General features: G+C 40.8%; 1 protein-coding gene across 1 annotated transcript in view; it reads left to right on the forward strand.

Moving 5' to 3' along the window:
- The first annotated feature begins 265 nt into the window (after positions 1-265).
- Positions 266-21,212, forward strand: part of NMUR2 (neuromedin U receptor 2) — a 45,833-nt gene continuing 24,886 nt past the window's right edge. The window contains exons 1-2 of the mRNA XM_056516842.1: positions 266-1,299; positions 20,550-20,634. Coding sequence (XP_056372817.1) covers positions 574-1,299; positions 20,550-20,634 — 811 coding nt within the window. The 5' untranslated portion in view covers positions 266-573. The remainder of the gene's footprint in view (positions 1,300-20,549; positions 20,635-21,212) is intronic.

Consider the following 21,212-nt stretch of genomic DNA (forward strand, 5'->3'; position numbering starts at 1 on the left):
CTTCCGTTGACAGCTTTGCCAGACTGCACTCGATGAAACTTTGTCATGTAAAAAAAAAAAAAAAAAACACCTGCAGCAGCCGGAATAAAGTCTCCTCGTCTCAGATACGTGGTGAAGCCGGCTTCAAGTCATTGTGAGAATATTGAATAATCCCAAACACCCAATCAGCATCCTTCAGGGGGAGGAGAAATTCTACAGAAAACACAGATCTTTGAGAGGCAACTGGTGAACAGAATCACAGCAGCAACAACTGAGAGTTAAGCAGCATTTTCCCATCTGAAGACTCAAGAAAGTGCCTGGAAAGATTTTAATGTCATTTTTTGCATTTTTTTAATGAAATATCTCAAATTATTTCTCGATTATTCTTGATTTTATTGACTTTTATTCCTTTTTCTATATTGGACCTCACATATATATGTTGCATTCACTTATTTGTATGAATTTTATGTCATTGCATTTGCTACAAATTTTCTGTTTTAACCATTGATTTACCAAAATCTTATTCCTCATTGGCATACTCCAATTTTTTTGCTTACAACCAAACTGGTTGCATCCTTCTGATCTTATCAAGTCATGGATGACCTGCAGAACATCAGTACCATGTGGCCAGGTCATATTTTTCCTTCGGACAACTCTCTGCTGAGGTATCTAAATAGCACTGAAGAATACTTGGCGTACTTGTGTGGGCCAAAGCGCAGTCGCTTATCGCTGCCCATGACTTTAGTTTATGCCTTTATCTTTTTGGTGGGGGTCTGTGGCAACATGCTGGTGTGTCTGGTGATCTTGAAGCACCATAACATGAGGACTCCGACAAACTACTACCTGTTCAGTCTGGCAGTTTCAGACCTCCTGGTCCTCCTTCTTGGGATGCCTCTTGAAGTCTATGAGATGTGGAGCAACTACCCTTTCCTTTTTGGTGCTTGGGGCTGTTATTTTAAGACAGTGCTTTTTGAGACTGTGTGTTTTGCCTCCATTCTTAGCGTGACCACGGTCAGTGTGGAAAGATACGTGGCCATCATGCATCCCTTTCGAGCCAAACTCAAGAGCACCCGAAAAAGGGCACTAAGAATACTCATCACTCTTTGGATCTTCTCCATTCTTTTTTCCATTCCCAATACCAGCACACATGGCATCCTACTGCAGTACTTCCCCAATGGAAGTCTTGTTCCTGACTCTGCCACTTGTACAGTGGTTCAACCCTTGTGGATTTACAACTGTATCATCCAAGTCACATCTCTTCTGTTCTATGTGCTGCCAATGGGAATCATCAGTGTCCTTTACTGTCTGATGGGCATTAAAGTAAGTGTGATGTCATCCTACCATTCTTGTACTTATATGTGGCTACAGAATATATATGAATTTCATATAGCACCACTCATGGAGCTCATAAACCATATTATATGTGTGTATTGTATTCCAATGATAGTCAAACGTGAAAAAGGACAATAGTCAATGGCTACCAATGAGTTAATGAGAGATGTTGTCCAGCTAGGGAAACATGACATCATGATAGATAGTAAGCATCACGGTCTCCCAACTGCTGGGCATCAATCACCCATTATTATATTAAGTTGTTTCAATGGAAGGAACGCAGGTGGAAAAGACTTTAGTGCAGCTGGCACAGAGTTTATTGGATACTTGACGTCTTTAACTAAGCAAATTTCTACTTTACCCTTAGAATCTTCATGACAATAAATAATGCATTGTCTACAGATATTGCGGAGTCGGATTTGCCTTTTAACTCTCTGTTGCTTTATTGGGACTCCTAGACTAGAAATTAGATTTGTCATGACTGGTATGTCTCGATTCATGCCACTCCTCCATTCTTGCTATTGAATCCAGTTCTTTGATCACTCAAAGTATTAAGACTCCAAGCAACTATACACTATAAACGCTGCACTGAATAGACATACTTGTAGAGATTGAAGACTCTAGCGCAGCTGGCACAGAGTTTATCGGATATATTAGGTCCATAACTAAGCAAATCCCAACTTCATCCTCAAAGTCTCTTTTTCAATAAATTATGCACTCTATACAGATGTAGCAGAGCTGGATTTGTCTTTTAACTCTTTGTTGCTATATTGGGACTACTAGACTAGAAATGAGATTTGTCATGACTGGTATGTCTTCATTCATGCCACTCCTCCATTCTTGAGTTAACACAATTCATTGAATCTAGTCCTTTGATCACTCAAAGTATTAATACCCCAAGCTACTCTGCACTATAAGAAATGCCCTGGACAGGCATATTTGTAGAAATAGAAGACTTTAGCGCAGCTGGCACAGAGTTTATTGGATTCCTGAGGTCCATAACTAAGCAAATCCCAACTTCATCCTCGGTGTCTCCATTTCAATAAATGATGCATCCTTTGCAGACGTAGCAAAGCTGGATGTGTCTTTTAACTCTTGGTGGCTGTAGTCTATTTATGCAGTAATGTTTAATAAAGTCAACTGAAGACAAGAAATAACATTAAGACTTATCATGACTTACTTGTACGTCTTGAGATTAAGATTTATCATGACCGTCATGTGCGTCTTGATTCATGCCACTCTACCATTCTTGCTTTGGCACACTTCATTGAACCCAGTCTTTTGACCATACAAAGTGTTGCCACCCAACTAGTGACGCATCACTTCTAGCTGTAGCAGGGCTCCATTTATCTTTAAATTCTGTGTAACTATATTGATACTTCAGTAGTAGATAACAATATTAGATAGTAGTAGCTACCATTAGCAATTACCATGACTTGTACATCTGATTCATGCCACTCTCCCATTCTTGTCTTGGCACCATTAATAGAATCCAGTCCTTTCATCTTTGATCCTAAGTATTGCCACCCAGCTAATGATGCCTCATTGAGAGATGTAGCAGAGCTGCATTTGTCTTTTCACTTTTTCTAGTCATATTGTTACTTCAATAGTCTATAAGACTGATTTGCTGGAGACTAAATATAACAGGAAGAATTACCTTGACTTGTATGTCCTGATTCATGCCAGTCATTTCATGCCACTTCATTCTTGCCTTTGCATTGTTATTTCTATTCAGTCCTTTGATCTTTTGAAGTATTGTCACCTTGCTACTAAGCCAGTGTTTCCCAACCAGGGTGCCTCCAGATGTTGAAAAACTACAACTCCCAGCATGCTGGGAGCTTTATTTTTGCCACAGCTGGAGGCACCCTAGTTGGAAAACACAGCACTCTATGTAATGCAATGGATTTGCATGTACAGCTCTATAAAACCACTAAAAAATGCAAAGTAACATCATGAGCTAATAACAAACTCAGCTCTGCTACATCTGGATCATTGTCGATATGTATACAGCACTTTCAGGAGTATACAGCCGTCTTATCTAAATCCTCCTCCTTGTGTAACCTCCTGTTGAGCGAGGTGGAAGATGGAAACATTGTGTATTATATAACAGAATCCATTCAGCTAATATTCCCTAACAATATAAAACATATCTAAATTAGAGTTTTCTGCCTTCTGAACACTGCAATATCTCTAGACAATCATTTATGGTGTTAATTGAATTCAATACCTATCGGACGTAATAAGCATATTATCCTACGGTACAACGGAGCAAGTGGGAAATATTGATAAACCAAAGGAAATGGGTTGATGCTTCTAGCGGCACGGAAGGCTTTGGCTACTCACACTGTTAAAGGGAACTATTAATAGCCACTCACGCAAATAGATTTTTCATAATCCATCCACCGGTGCCTCCCGATCACTATATAACCTACACATTTTATAACCCAGTCTCCAGTCGCCTATTAGACTTGGCTGTAGGAGGCAATAAATAGAAATAAAAGAGCTGTACGAGATTTAAAAAAAAAAAAAAAATAAAAAAAAAAAAACAGCGCTGCTCATGTGCGTTGGTGGTATGTGGTATTGCAGCTAAGTTGCCTCTTGATTGTGATTGAGCTGCAAAACTAGAAATAGCCTTTGGACTAGGATGGTGCTGTTTGTTGAAAAAAAGAAAAAAAAAGCATCCATATTTCTCTATTCTTACACAACTCCTTTATATTGTAATATGATATAGTGTATTATTTACAGTAATATTGTGGTATTACATTATATACTTCAATGGAACTGAGCTGCAATTCCACACACAACCTAAGGACAAGTGTGGTGCTGTTTTTTTTTTTTTAAAGAAATCAGATCTGTTTTTCAATGCCTGGATAAGCCCATTGTGGTAGGGTTACACTGAACACATCCACAGTGTGTTTCACGCTGCAGATGCGCAGATGGCAGTCACAAAAGTTAGCTCCCTGCTGATGCTGCGGCGGATTTCCTGCTGCGCATGTGCTACAAGCAGGCACAGCGGGAAATCCGCCGCTACCAGCTACACAGGGCTACTCAGCTGCAGCAGGGAGCTCACTTTTGTGACTGCCGTTGGCACATCCACAACATGAAATAAAGCCCTTTCTTGTATGTCATACTAAAAATGACCAGTGAAAACAGTACCATCATCAGTGCACATAAAGCTTAGGCATTCGGTGCCTCCACTGAAGCTATACTAATTCCCAGTATGATCTGGATTATTTCCCAATATACAGATGTAGCAGAGCTGAGTTGGTCAACTTTTGATAACGCAGAGGTGTTTTCAACCTATTTAGATACCTGGGGCATTGATGGAGGGAGAGAATACAGATGCAATGAAAAGTGGTGTTCATTGCTGCCAAGAAACTCCCGGCATGGGCCACATGCCAGCAATGCTCCAGTCACAAAGTTTTTGGTGGTTCTCCAGAAAACTGCTGGCTATTATTGTCTCTGTGCCTTCAGCTCCACTACATATGTAAATGATTTATAATGGTCTATTAATCCCCTAAATATTACATTTTGTCCAATAGAAATGAGTACACAGGTATTGGGGTAATGTTATTAATCGGTGTCACTGCTTGGTGCATGCTTTGCATATTTAGGGACTGTTTTGCAGTTGCCATTCATCTCTGTCACCTTCTCTATCCTCCTGGTCTTTTAAGTAGTTAACCTTTATAACTATGTTTCCTATCATGAACCGTATCAAGGCTGTATGAAGGTAAAGAAAAACTTACAGTGCCTTCTATGGGGCCAATGTGGTGGGATTGTGGTCCATTTCCCTATGGGTCGTGCGAACCTGATTAGGATTCATAGTTTACGTATATATTGGTAAAGTTATGTGGTCAGCCATGGTCTTTAGCTACAAACATTTGCTCCCAGTCAATGAAGTCTCAGCACTATAAGTGATCACATGATGTCACCAAGCTATGTGACACCGGCTCCATAGGAAACCTGTCAGAAACTTGTACATTGGTGATGCAGAGATGTTGCCGGCTAACAATGCAAAAGCATTGGTCCCCATCAGTCCCATGGCCACAGGTGTATAAAATACAGCCCCTAGCAATGTAGCCACCTTTACAGACAATGGGTCAATCAAAAGAGCTCAATGAATTCCAGCAAGGTCCTGTAGTAGGATGTCACCGCTGAAAGGCTATGTTCACATGACAGAATTTTTGTGTGAAAATTCTGCATTGGAATTACGCACAGAGATTCCGCAGCAGCAGAGTCCTATTGATTTCAATGGGATGCTGCTGCACTGTGCCCATAGCAGAATTTCTGCGCCGGAAATATCTGGCACGGAAATTCCAAGTTCAGTGTACGCAGAAAGAATGGACATGTCCATTCTTTCTGCGGACTCTAATGAAATGCATTATTGCCGTCTATGAGATGGCGCATTCCCGAGCGGTCCTAGCTCTAGCGGAGATTTTCGTGCTGACATTCTGACATATGAACACAGCCTAACAAATCAGTTCCTGAAATGTCTTTCCTTCTAGATCTTCCACCATCAGCTGTGAGCAGTATTATTGAGAAGTGGAAATATTTAGGAGCTACAGCAAATCAGCCATGAAGTCGAGACCATGTAAAGTCACAGAGAGGGGTCACCTAGGGCTGAGGCACATATTGAGTTAAAGTCGCCAACGCTCCGATGACTAGATAACTGCAGAGCTCCGAGCCTAATCTGGCATGAAAATCAGCACAAAAACTGCCTGGAGCTTTATGGCATGGATTTCTAAGGTCGAGCAGCTGCATGCAAACCTAGCACCCCCCCTTACCCGGATTCTGGAGAAGTGGATGAAGTGTTCTGTGAAGAAATGAATCATACTTCTCTATCTGGTGTCTGATGAATGAGTCTGGGTTTGGTAAATGCCAGAAAAGTGTTACCTGTCTGACTATGTTGTGCCAGTTGAAGGAGGGATAATGCTATGGGGTTGTTTTTCAGGAGTCCGTGGTTCCAGCCACGAAAAATCATAATGCTTTAGCAACCCTCCACAATGTAAACAAATTGTAGCTTTCTACTTTGTGGGAATAGTTTTAGTTTGACCTTTGTCTGTTCCAGAATGATTCTGCCCCAGTGCACAAGATCTAAAGATTCATAAAGGCATGGTTGGGGGTATATGGCCCACACAGAGTCTTGACCTCAACCCTCTCCAACATATTTTAGGTGAACTAGATTGTGAGCCAGGCCCTCTCATCCAATATCAATGTCCGACCTCACAAATGCTCTTCTGGATGAAAAGGCATAAATTCCTACAGACACCTCCAGAAGCTTGAAGAAAGTCTTCCCAGATGAGAGAAAGCTGAGGGGGACCAACTTCATATTAAAAGGGTTGTCCGGTGAAATTTTGTAATTTACTATTGGCTCCAGCTTGCCTACAAAAATAACAAAAGCTTTTCCTTCCTCCACTCCCTCACAGCTACGATATTTAGGCCCCTTGTCCAAGGTCCAGGTCTCTGCTTTCCTCCAAGCTACAGAGCATTTATTGTCTACAGCCAGGGAACTGATAGTGTGCTGGCTGTAGATGCTATGATAGCCGAGGTGAGACAGCTCTGCGGTCAGTGATTGGTGGAGAGGCACTGTGATGTCACGTCTACAGCTCTGGCAGGATCTGGCGAAGCAGATGAGTCGGCTGAGACTGGCCGGGGATGGGGCATCCTGATGCCGGAGCTACGAGGGAGCGGAGCAAAGTCTTCATTTTTATTTTTAGGCAGGATGAGGACAATAGCAAATACCAAAATTCCACTGGCCAAACCTGTTAACGTATATGGGTTAAGAATGGGTTGTCCTAAAAGCTTCTGTAGGTGTAATGGATAGGTGTCACAACATTTTTTTCCATATAGTATATATGCTTGACTATGTATCCAAGATACCAATCCCTCAGATGATTGCTTATGAAACTATTATATTCACAAATACATTAGGGGGAGATTTATCTCCCCATAGTTTTTAAATTCTCACTGACCTTTTTCCACCACTTGGAGCCATTTGGTTCACAGCTTTTCACAGCTTTTATAAAATAGGAGCTGCACATAGTGATGAAAACAGGCATGTGATATTTTCCTAGTATGTGTGTGGAAGAATAAAGGAATAGTAGTTCTATACAGTATATTATTCAGTGTATTATGGAAATGATCCAATTTTGTATGCCAATGGTTTCTAATAGCACACATTCGGCCATAGCTCATGCCAATAGACTTCACCATCTACCGTACACTGGAGGATGAAGGTTAATTACATTTTGTTTCCCCAAGGACATTTTACTTCTCAATTTCTTATTCATCTCGTGTTAGGACAAGGCAAATATTTGTTTGTTAAATATAGTTAATATCTAATATGGGTGAGTGATTTCCTATTCAGTACAATATAGACAGTAAAGCTTAAAGGAGTACTCCACCCCTAGACAGCTTATCCCCTATCCAAATGTCTGATTGCAGGGGGTCCGGGAGCTGGGACCCTCTGCGATCTTCGGGCCAGCACAGCAGAATTCTGAACATGGAAGCTTGGAGCTTCCTTGTTTGTGACGTCACACCACACCCCCTCCATTTATTTCTATGGGAGGGGGCGTGGCAGCAAGTACATAGCCATCATACCTTCTCCCATAGACATGAATGGAGGGGGCGTGAAGGCTGTGGCTGTCTGTCACCAGGCACAGAGGGGAGTTTGCTCTGTGCACTGGATGATTGGAGTGCCGCGCCGGGGTCCCAGCAGCTGGACCGCCGCGATCAAACATCTAATCCCCTATTCTTTGGATAGGGGATAAGATGTTTGGGACAGAGTACCCCTTTAAGGCTATGTTTACACACGGGCCAGATCTGCACGGAAATTTTCCGTGCGGACGTTCCCCCGACAGCGGAGCACCAGCAGAACATGTCGGCACTAGGACCTTTTAAAATGCACAATCTCCTAGACAGCAATGCATTTTTGTGTGGACTCCACAGAAAAAATAGACACGTCTATTCTTTCTGCGGACTATGTGCAGTGCAGCAGAATCCCATTGATTCAACAGGACTCTACTGCTGCGGAATCCCCGTGTGGAATTCTAATGCAGAATTCTGCATCAGAAAATCCTTCATGTGAACATAGCCTAAGAGTCACAGGAGACACATTCAACATTATGTAACTTTCCCCCCTCATAGGATAGTCACCTGGCTTTATTACGTCATAGCAAATACTCAAATTTCTGTTGTGATACAAAACAATGGTGAACAGGTTGAAGACCTAGGCCCTCAGGCCATTAAAGGGGTACTCTACTGTAAAACATTTTTTTTTTAAATAAACTAATGCCAGAAAGTTAAACAGATTCTTAAATTACTTTTAAATTAAAAAAATCTTAATCCATCCAGTACTTATAAGATTATGTATGCTCCACAGGAAGTTCTTTTCTTTTTGAATTTCCTTTCTGTCTGACCACAGTGCTCTCTGCTGACACCTCTGTCCATGTCAGGAACTGTCCAGAGTAGGAGCAAATCATCATAGCAAACCTATCCGGCTCTGGACAGTTCCTGACATGGAAGGTGTCAGCAGAGAGCACTGTGGTCAGACAGAAAGGAAATTCAAAAAGAAAAGAACTTCCTGTGGAGCATACAGCAGCTAATAAGTAATGGAAGGATTAAGATTTTTTTAATTGAAGTGATTTACAAATCTTTTTAACTCTGTGTCATTAGTTGATTAAAAAAAATATATGATTTCCAGTGGAGTGGAGTGGGCTAGGTACTTGAGTCTACTCCATACCCGACGGCTTTCAGCTGCTTTCGGCTAATACCGCTTTTGGCTATTTTGGCTCTTCAGATGCTGGCTGGTTAGATGTGTCATTCGTGGTTCAGGTATCGGCCTCTTTGCCTGCCATGACAGATCTTCTCTTACAGGCTCCCATAGACAAGCTGTGTAATGTATACATTTGTACTCTATGGGGTAGATAATAGAAGGATTTTGTGCCCTCTTTTTACACTTTGCACCAAATTTGTTTGAAAAGTAGTGCAAGCTGTTTACATCAAATTGTGAAATATATGACGTTAATTTTTTTTTTCTTTTGCTCACCAATCTTGGAAAAAAAGGGGGCAGTCTATGTTTGTGCGTATTATGCACCGTATTCTTAAAGCTGATTTGTCACTTTTTTAGCGCACAAAGATGTCCCATTTTATTCCACAGCACAAGTGGTGTATCACTGTAAAAAACAATGCAATTTAACCATGATTTGTGTAACCTAACAATCCCGATGGAAAGCTCAGCAGAATTGCATTGCTTGTATGTGATTTATAGAAAATAGCAAAAAAAAATGCGCTAATTAAAGGGGTATTCCAGGAAAAAACGTTATATATATATATATATATATATATATATATATATATATATATATCAACTGGCAGCAGAAAGTTAAACAGATTTGTAAATTACTTCTATTAAAAAGTCTTAGGGGGGGGGTATTTATCAATTTTGCCTGTTGACAGTTTCTTTTCACCCTTTTTTTTTTCACTTTGGTTTTCGTGGACATGCACCAAATTTATCATTTGGTGCGGTGCAAGTTGTTGAAATCAGCTGTTCACGGCACCTTTTACACAGAACTTACCGCCACAAAGGACAGCATATTTTACTCTGTAGAGCAGCCATTTCGGAGTCCCTCCTGCAGTATAAGCAAGCGAGTCCCTCCTGCAGTATAAGCAAGCGACATGAGTTATTTTCTTATGTGGGGTTTATAGCCACCATGTGAAATGGATTTTATTTTCAACTTGGGTATTTTTTATTTTTTTTGTTACTTTAGTGCAGTGGTCTTCAACCTGCGGACCTCCAGATGTTGCAAAACTACAATTCCCAGCATGCTCGGACAGCCGTTGGCTGTCCGGGCATGCTGGGAGTTGTAGATTTGCAACATCTGGAGGACCGCAGGTTGGAGACCACTGCTTTTAGTGCTTACTTTTCCTGAACCTATGTGGCCATGTCCAATGCTGGCTCAACGGAGGGTGAAGGTTCCTCAGAGACAACTATGTCGCAGGATAGTATTGAGCAGCCCTGGAGGCGTCGCTGCTTTCACCAAAAAAAAAAATGTTAATGTATTTTGACACCTTTACATTTTCTGACATTGCTAAGTATGTTTTCCATGTGCAAAATTTCTTGGCGGTGATTCGCGCCATAAAAACGGGATTTGCGCCAAAATTGCGCCAAAGATCGATTGGCGCAAATGATGAATTACTGACTAAAGTTAAAATCACACACAGGACCGTGTGATTTTGAGAAAGTTGTAAAAATGACAGTGGAGAAGATGCGCCAAACTTTGGCGCAAAAAGACACTGCGCCAAAGCATTGCGCCAAAGTTACTTGAAAATAAACACATAAATCCTTTGATAAATACCCCCTTAATCCTTCCAATAATTATCAGCTGCTGAAGTTGTCTTGTTCTTTTCTGTCTGGCCATAGTGCTCATAGTGCTGACATCTCTGCTTGTCTTGGGAACTGCACAGAGTAGAAGAGGTTTGCTATGGGGATTTGCTTCTACTTTGGACAGTTCCCGAGACAGGTGTCATCAGGGAGCACTTAGACAGAAAAGAACAACTCAACTTCAGCAGCTAAAAAGTACTGAAAGGATTAAGATTTTTCAATAGCAGTAATTTACAAATCTGTTTAACTTTCTGGAGCCAGTTGAAATATAAATTTTTTTTTTTTTTTACTGGATAACCCCTTTAAACGCCACGTGTGAACACAGCCTGACAGCTTACATTTTTATTTTTAGGATCGTTTCTATGTGTAAAAAAAATTAACACCTGTAAAGATGTTCTGCTGCAGTGTTTCCCACCCAGGGTGCCTCCAGCTGTTGCAAAACTACAACTCTCAGCATGCTCGGACAGCCGTTGGCTGTCCGAGCATGCTGGGAGTTGTAGTTTTGCAACAGCTAGGGGCTGACTGATTGGGAAACACTGTTTCACTGCCTGAAATAAACAGCTGTGTCCCATCAGTCAGAAATAGCTCTCGCAGAAGCCCAGAACGGGTGAAATTACGCCTTTCAGACCGTACCGCTCTTAATAGGCTGAGGTCATTTGGTGAATGGTGATTGCGTAGCCGTCATTTTGCAAGCGTTAATGGGTACACTGGCAGCCTCTGGGGCCGTGAACCTGTTGTCTCTCACAAAAAGCAGGAATTAACTACTTGTTTACATGAATCTATAGCCCTATGCCATGTAATTGCGTCCATTTTTTATTTAATTTATTCTCTGTACCCTGAGGAATATTTTTCCCGATTCTGCTCTCTGACACGTGTCATCTCTAAGTATCTCTGACATAATCTGTCTGTGTTCCTTTGTACCCAACATCCATAATATTCTATCCCCTTCATTCTTCTTTGCAATCCTTTGCAAACAATGGAGTCTAAATGAGAGATTAGTGAATTGATCTAATATGTTAATGGAAGGTGTATGGTAAATCCATCCATCAACTGAGAAGATAGGACTAATCCTCATCTTATTTCCTTCAGACCAGGTTCCCAATTTTTTTTTTTTTTTTAAAGAATGCCCTCAAAAAATGCAACAAACCCCACAGCCAGATGTTAGTTGAAAGTTGTCTTTTTTTTTTTTTTAACGCATCTTTGGCGTTTTTCTGCGGCAAAGATGTTGAGACTAAGGGGTTTATTTGGACTTCTCTTCCAAAGAAGTCTTTCGGGGGAAAAGAAATGCCATCAAAAATGGGGTATTATCATTGGCGTTTTCTAAGGCATTTCCCCCTTCATTTATTCAATAAAAATCCTTGAATCACACAATGAAAGAATCACATAACTTGTTGTGATAAAAATGCAGGGGAGAAAAAATGCCAAAGGAAAAAATATCACTACTAAAACCCACTATTTTTGAGAAAACGGCACGAAAACTGCATTTTGGAATTGCAAAATAATGCAAAATTATTTTAGTTTAAAAAAAAATGGCAGAATTTTTTTAAAATTCTTTAAATATTTTTAAAGAATTCTTTAAATATTTTTAAAGAATTATATGGGGCTTTGAAACGAGTATTGCAGCTAAATGTAATTTATTTGCTCTTCACAGGATAGGAGAGAAGTGTCTGATCACAGGGGTCCAACTGCTAGGACCCCCTGCAATCTCCTGCATGCGCCCTGGCTCCCTGATTGGAGTGAGTGCTGGTGACATCCCCAGCATGCACTCCTCTCAGAGCACCAGGGCCCATTCATTCTCAATGGGAGCACCGAAGAAACCCGAGTTCTCCGGCGCTCCCTAAAAAATGAATGGAGTGTATGCCGACCCCAGCACATGCTCCTCTAAGAGAGCTAGAGCCCGTTCAGGAGATCACTTTTCAATGTTCTAGCGGAATTTTTTAATCAGATTTTTCTGGCGGAAATTCCGCCTAGAAAATTCCGCAGTGTGAATGGGTAAACTGAAAATCTATTCACCTGTATTTTCCCTTCATGCAGCGCAATTCCAGTCAGAAATTCCACTCAGACCTAAGACCGGGTTCACATTATGGAATTTCGGTCAGAAATTCCGCTGTATGAAGGTAACATGCAGGTGAATGGGTTGTCAGAAAATTCTGATCAAATAATTCCATCTGAACATTTAACCTGCTTAATGTTCTGGCGGAATCTGCACCACAGACATTGCTGTCAACCAGGACAGCAATGTCCATGCAGTCCCAGTGCCAGTCCCAGTGCCCAGTGCAGAATCTCTAGATGAAAATTTTCCAGCCGCGGATTCTGTAGTGTGAACCTGACCTAAGACTTTGATTCCACGTAGGTCCTAGACAGAATTTCCACATGGAAATTCTGCTGGAATCTGCTTCACATTACTTGTGTGCCATGGTTTTTGCATGGAGGAGTAGAGGAAATTCAGGAAATTCTGAAGTGTGAACCCAGCCAAAGGGTACGTTCACACGAGTGGATCCCCAGCGTGTATTACACTGCGGCTCCACCGCTGAAGGACCACTGTATGCTGCCTTTACATGTGCCTGCTTGGAGCGGCAATATGCCGCTACGAGCAGACACACTGCGATGTGCAATTTGCCTCGTGCATGCGCAGTATACTCGCACATCGCGGTAGCTCTCGGCCTAACTTGCGCAGCGACTCACACATTGCTTCATAGTGTCTGCTTGTAGCTCCGAGCAGGCACCTGTAAAGGCAGCATACAGCGGTCCTTCAGCGGCTGATCCGCAGCGTAATATGCGCTGGGGATCCGCTCGTGTGAACGTACCCTAAAGTGGAATTCCACTCAGAAATTCTGCTTCTGAGAACTTTCGCTGTTTGAAGAAAACAATGGTGTGAATGGTTTTTCCATTGACTCATTCACGCTAAATTTCCGCCGCAGAAATTCCTAGCGCTGATGGATTGCAGACGGAATCTCCGAGATTTTATATTGTAAATGCACCCTTATAGTAAGATTCTTTATACTGGGCATAGCAACCAATTAAGGCTTAACTTTCATTTTAATAGAGAATTATGAGAAATGGAAATTCAACTCTAATTGGTTGCTATGGGCAACAGAGGAAATCTTATTAAAAGACAAACTCCCCCACAGTACATTTTGTGATAGCCGGTATTCTTTATAAATGCAGTTTTTTTTATGTCCAGTTTGGGCGTAATTTTTCCAGATGTAAGCCCATACACAGAAATCATCCTGTTTGGGGGCCATTTAAAACTATATATATATATGTCAAATAAGGGTTTAGTGTCATCATTTATTTGATGTGCTCTAAAACTTACACAGTTTAATGGAATATATATATATATATATATATATATATATATATATTCCATTAAACTGTGTAAGTTTTAGAGCACATCAAATAAATGATGACACTAAACCCTTATTTGACCATTTAGTCCATTTTGACCAGATACACAGCAGAAGTACAAACCTTTTTAATCTTCTAAATCTTATGCATCATATTACCATTTATGATGCGTCTCTATGGTACATCATCATATCTGATTTCCTGTAGGACACAAAAATTCTCAATTACTGTTCTGTAATTTGGTTTAGGAGTTAGATCGACTTATGTGGTGTACACTTTGAGCATAAAAATTATTGTTAGACATAAGCCAAGAGAAGGGAATAGAACAACGGAATAATACGTCTGTAAGATCCAAAACTTTTTTAAAGAATTTAAATGGAAGTAAGCCACTATATATAAAATATTTGTGCACTTTTAAAGTCTATAGTCTTTTTTTCACAAATCTCTCTATCTTGCATCCCGCCCTTGGGGTTGGGGGGAAGCTTTAATATAGGGGAATGGGAGGGGGCGGGGAGTGAGGAGAGAGATGCAGGCCCTTTCCATTGCCCAATGGGGGTTGATTTCAAGTAGCGGTTGAGCAGAACTGTTGGGGTGTGAGGAGGTTTGAAGTTTATAAGAGAGCCACTGTCTTCATACGCGTTCAGAATTGTCATGACAATGTGAATGCAGGGCCTTACTTCATAGATGGCACACTTGTACTCAAAATAGCCTACTTACAAGGGTAAGATATAACATAGAAACTTACTATATGGCTACTATGAGGCTTTTGGATAGAAAGACCAAACTTAGGTTGGTCCCATCGGTTGAATGGCAAGAATTATCCAGAACACAGAAAGGAAGTTTATCCCAAGTTTAAAACTTAGCACCTATTTACAGAATAAGTGATAAGGATCTGATCAGTGGGGATTGACCCTGCGACCACTACAGACAGGGCTGGCCCAAGACATTGTGCTGCCTGGTTCCAGGAGTGAAATTACCATTTAGGATTAATTATGTTATATTTTCTTAGTTTGGACAATTAGCACATGGCAACACCATTTTATTATTATTATTATTATTATTATTATTATTATTATTGTATTCCCAAAAAGAACTTTAAGGATGGCACTCACCACGTGTTCTGTACAAATCGTTGCTTTTATTCGTGCATATTTTCAAAGTGCATGGTGCAACTGGATCCCAAGATAGTGCGACAGCTGTTTCGTAGCTTGTAGCTACTTCATCAGGCCTGAAATATGCACGAATAAAAGCAACGATTTGTACAGAACAAGTAGTGAGTGCCATCCTTACAGTTCTTTTTGGGAATATTGTGTGGAAGCGCTATGTGCAAGACAGGATAGAACACCACCGGTTCCATTTGCACTACCCCCACTAGCACCACAGATGCTGTGTGTTCATTCATTGCCGCAGAGTTTAGTATATGCAGTGCCAGATATACTGTATCTCTTTCTATGCAATTATTATTATTATGTTTACGTGTTTTTTTAATGAAAAATTGGAAAAGGGGGGCTATTTGAACTTATAATATGGAAGGGGTTAATGTGTGTTGTTTTTTTTTTTTTTAAACCTTTTTTGAACTTTTTTTTTTCTGAACACTTTTTTGGTCCCTTAAAGTGGTTGTGCGCTGCCCTGACTTTCGGAGCTCCGCTCACAGCATCCGGAAGTTCATTACTCCAAACGCTGTGTGCGGGCTTCCATGTTAGCGGTCGCCAGGCGTGACTGTGTGTTCATTCATTGCCGCAGAGTTTAGTATATGCAGTGCCAGATATACTGTATCTCTTTCTATGCAATTATTATTATTATGTTTACATATTTTTTAAATGAAAAATTGGAAAAGGGGGGCTATTTGAACTTATAATATGGAAGGGGTTAATGTGTGTTTTTTTTTTTTTTTTTTAAACCTTTTTGAACTTTTTTTTTTTCTGAACACTTTTTTTTGTCCCTTAAGGGAATTTTAAGAGGAATCAGTAGATTCCTCATACAGGTCAATGAAGTTCCACAGAACTTGATTAATCTGTGTGATCTGCGATCATTTGGTGGAACCTGGTCCAGCCAGGCTCTATCAAATGTAGAGCCGTGGACTGCCATGAAGGAGAGGTAAGCCATCGGCAACCTCCACAGTGGATCGTCACCACGATAGCGCTGTGGGGTGGGGGGTGGTGGTCGATCCACCCCACTAGACCACCCGGGATGGTTTAAAGCTCACTTTAAATGCCACTGTCAGCTTTGTCAACGGCGATCCAAAGGGTTAATAGGCAGCTGCAGCTACTGAAAACAGCTGGGGATCACCGGATATGGAACGGGCTCATGTCAGGAGCCCGCTCCATACACCCTGAGCGGCACCATGACGGACAAGATCCGTCATGGGTCACGAAGGAAGGGATCAAAAATCTTCCTGGGCGGCAATGTGGCTCCCCTGTGAAGGTGCCGCCTGGGTCCAATGGACCCAGCGGGACCAATTGTAGGACTGGCCCTGACTACAGATAAAAAGGACAGGGGTTCTTATCCATTCAGAGTGAAGGGAATGGTGGTTGAGCATGCACACTGTCACACCATTTACTCTCTGTGGGACATAGAGTAGGTGACAATTTTATCTGTATGCAAGAGATGAGTAGACTCAATTTTATTCTTTACACACAACCCTGTTAGATTTATTTAAATTACATATAGATTTTCTGTCATCTCCTACATAACACTTATAAGACATGTAAAATTAAATATACATAAAGGAGCTAATTCTAATTCCACAATCCATAAACAAGATCTTCCTGAAGGTTTTAGATTAAGAAAATCCCTTTACAAATAACTATAGGCACCTTAAAAAATCCTGCCTTTGGCTGTCCGCTGGGAGTTGTAGTTTTGCAATATCTGGAGGGCCACACAGTTTGGAGAACACTGTGCAGTGGTCTTCTAGATGTTGCAAAATTACAACTCTCAGCATGCCGAGACATACTGGGAGTTGTAGTTCTGTAACATCTGGCCCTTCTGATGTTGCCAAACTACAACCTCCAGCATGCCTGGGCAGTCTGGGCATGCTTGGAGTTGAAGTTTTGCAACATCTGGAGGGCTACAGTTTGGACACCACTACACAGTGGTCTCCAAACTGTTCTCCTGCAGTTGTTGCAAAACTACAACTCCCGGCTCCTTCAGCTATCTGAGCATGCTGGGAGTTGTAGTTTTGCAACAACTAGGGGCACACTGGTTGGGAAACATTGTCTGTTTCCTAACTCAGTGTTTCACAACCTGTGTGCCTCCAGCTGTTGCAAAACTATAACTCCCAGCATGCACTGACAGACCATGCATGCTGGGAGTTGTAGTTTTGCAACGGCTGGAGGCACATGGGTTGGGAAACACTGAGTTAAGTAACAAACTCTGTGTTTTGCAACCAGTGTGCCTCCAGCTGTTGCAAAACTATGACCACCAGCATGCACGGACAGTCAAAGGGCATTAAGGGGTTAATGCTTATGCAGAAATATAGAATCCCTTCCCCTTCATTCAACCATACCTCTTCCTTTCATCCTCTTGGTTGAACTCGATGGACATATGTCTTTTTTCAACCATACTAACTTTCATTTCATTTTCATTATAGGTATACCTCATTTATGAGAGACATATTGAGGAAAACAAATCCATAAAATCACATTGTCTGATTTAAAAAAAAAAAAAAAATTGCAAATTATGGTGGAAAATAAGTATTTGGTCACCTACAAACAAGCAAGATTTCTGGCTCTCACAGACCTGTAACTTCTTCTTTAAGAGTCTTCTCTGTCATCCACTTGTTACCTGTATTAATGGCACCTGTTTGAACTTGTTATCAGTATAAAAGACACCTGTCCACAACCTCAAACAGTCATACTCCAAACTCCACTATGGCCAAGACCAAAGAGCTGTTGAAAGACACCAGAAACTAAATTGTAGACCTGCATCAGACTGGGAAGACTGAATCAGCAAGAGGCAAGCAGCTTGTTGTGAAGAAATTAAAGGGGTATTCCAGGCAAAAACGCAAGATCTCTCCCCCCCCTGAATGACCTGCAGAGAGCTGGGACCAAAGTAACAAAGGCTACCATCAGATGCCAGGGACTCAAATCATGCAGTGCCAGATGTGTCCCCCTGCTTTAGCCAGTACATGTCCAGGCCCATCTGAAGTTTGCTAGAGAGCAGTTGGATGATCCAGAAGTGTATTGGGAAAATGTCATGTGGTCAGATGAAACCAAAGAACTTTTTGGTAAAAATTAAACTTGGGGGTGAAAATGTCATGCTTTGGGGCTGTTTTTCTGCTAAGGGACCAGGACGACTTATCTATGTAAAGGAAAGAATGCATGGGGCCATGTATCATGAGATTTTGAGTGAAAACCTCCTTCCATCAGCAAGGGATTTGAAGATGAAACATGTTTTTCAGCATGACAATGATGTCAGACATACTGCCCAGGCAACGAAGGAGTGGATTTGTAAGAAGCATTTCAAGGTCCTGGAGTGGCCTAGCCAGTCTTTAGATATCAACCCCGTAGAAAACCATTAAAGGGAGCTGAAAGTCTGTGTTGCCCAGCGACAGCCCAAAACATTGGAGGAATGGACCAAAATACCTGCAACTGTGTGAAAACCTTGTGAAAACTTACAGTAAACGTTTGACCTCTGTCATTGCCAACAAAAGTATTGAGATGAACTTTTTTTATTGACCAAATACTTCTTTTCCACCATAATTTGCAAATAAATTCTTCAGAAATCAGACAATGTGATTTTATAGATTTTTTTTCTCATTATGTCTCTCATAGTTGAGGTATACCTATGATGAAAATGACAGGCCTCTCTCATCTTTTTAAGTGGGAGAACTTGCACAATTGGTGGCTGACTAAATACTTTTTTCCCCCACTGTGATCAGGGGGTATCAGCAGGCTAGTGTAGGTGATGCAGCTCATAGTTTTCCTTTAAATACACAACATACTTGGTACTGCAATTCACATATTGTTCCATGTAAAAGACTTTAACCAATGCATAAAATTGGAAAGACCTCCCAGTATGTATAACCTCACAACAAATATTGATGACCCCACTCATGTTTTTTTAGTGTCAAAAGGAAAACCTTTATTGACAATCTAGGAGCAAATAACAAGTAAAAAAAATAAATAAAGATAAATGCACAAAACAATATACAAAATAATATGCGGGAGCAAAGAGGGACACACATTAGTATACAGGAAAATCGTCACAAAAATAAATAATAACACATGTCAGCGACATGGGAAGAGAAAATCCTTGGATGTCAAACTATCCCTCCACTGTATCAGGCCAGAGGGCATTGAGCTTCTCCAAAATCAAAATATTGTTCCGGGTTGTACATGTATTTTTGCATCCCAATTCCTCTCTTCATGGAATGTTTAAAAGAGGCTAGGAAACTCCTTTAAGGGACCAATCCATTAAAGTTAACAGCTGCTTAAAAGATCTTTAAATATGGAGGGCTTAGTTTATCACCAATTCTAAAAGCGTACCCGTCAGATCCCACAATCTTTTTTTTTACATATATCACTCAGTACCTAATCCTGACCATGTACTTCTAATGTTTATGTGTCTAGCACCTTTATTTATTTATTTTTATTACACTTTTAATTTTAATTTAATTTTGAGAGTCTGAATTCCTCTCAAAGGGAGGGGGCGTGGCCTCACTGTCCAGGTCCCCGCCCCCTCCCTCAGTATACTGTCTGCTCACATCTCCCCTACCATGAGCAAAACTACAACTCCCAGCTTGTCCTCACTGACAGTAGCAGACACAAGCTGACAGTCGGAGGATTTTTCCGTGCGTTCACAGCTGTCAATCAAGAAAGTGGGTCCATGACGACCATGGACACAGCAGGACTAGTATGTTTCCAAGCAGGCAGGGGGGGGGGGGGGGGGGGCAATTGTTTGACTGGCTTTTTCAGTTTGAAATTCTGAAAATTTTCTAATGAAAGCAAAACCTATTGGTTTTGCATGCTTTACAACATATCAAAAGTTTTTGTATCTGACAGTGCCCATTTAAGTCCCCAGGGAAATACAAGGGAAAGCAGGGGGTAAGATATAACATATTTACAGTATTTAGAATTCATGGTCTGTGCAAATGAATTGCAGCTCTGTGTAGAACCTTATCTATTTATTGCATAAAATATACAGCTGGAATAGCCATACACTTCATAAGAGGCGCCACTGTGCTACCAAGTATTAGGACCACTGTCTGTTACCATTTGCTCTACAGAATTCTATTTCTATGCTGATTTGTTTGTGTTTAATGAGTATTGGATAAAATATACAGCACATATCATAAAACCTATATCTCACATTTTAGTTTTTATTGCAGGAATGGTTCATTTGGTTTTCTGTTGGCTTCCAATAAACTTGCGCTCATATTTTACTTGTCAAGCAAGTGGTTGCATTCTTTTGGTAAATGACAAAATGGTTATATTTAAAGCACACTGCAAAAAAAATGTAAGTCAGCAATTTCAAGGACTTTTTTTTTTTTTTACTTTGTTTTGTACAGCTCAGGGGCGATCATTCATTGGAAAATGACAAAATGTCTGTTAACATACAGAGACCATCCCGGAAATCAGTCACAAAGATGCTGTGTAAGTATGAAGTGAACTTTAATATTGTGCGGTGTGTTCAATAGAGATGAATGGAAAATATTTTCTTTGGCATGTAACCAACAAAGGGAATGTGTATATATATATATAGGAGAAGATCATGAGACTTTTAAAATGTACTTGAACAAATATAAAGCATAACATTTTCTGTAGACAAACAATACAACACAGTGAAAAGGCAAAATATACAGCTCTCCATTATTTATTAACCATTTAATAAAGCATTTTATCCCCAAAACCCCTTTGACCTTGGTCATACATTTCCATCACATGAAGTCGCAAACTGGAGGTATATACCATAGAGACAGACCATGCAGCAGCCCTGGGGCCCTTGAGAGGGGGCCCTGCCCTTGTTGGCGCCACACCTTTTGCTACTGGTAGGAAACTATGAAGGTGTCCCCTTCCATAGGTACTGCATTGTAAAAAAAATAAATAAAGGGGTGGGGCATTGACCTAAGGGTCATAGAGAGCAAGGGGAATAAGCCCCAACTCTTACTGGAGGATAATAGGAGGCCTATTTTTATCTTTGATATTTTTATCTATGAAAGTCACTGCTCCAA

Source organism: Hyla sarda, chromosome 4, assembly GCF_029499605.1.
Source record: "Hyla sarda isolate aHylSar1 chromosome 4, aHylSar1.hap1, whole genome shotgun sequence".
Classification (NCBI taxonomy): domain Eukaryota; kingdom Metazoa; phylum Chordata; class Amphibia; order Anura; family Hylidae; genus Hyla; species Hyla sarda.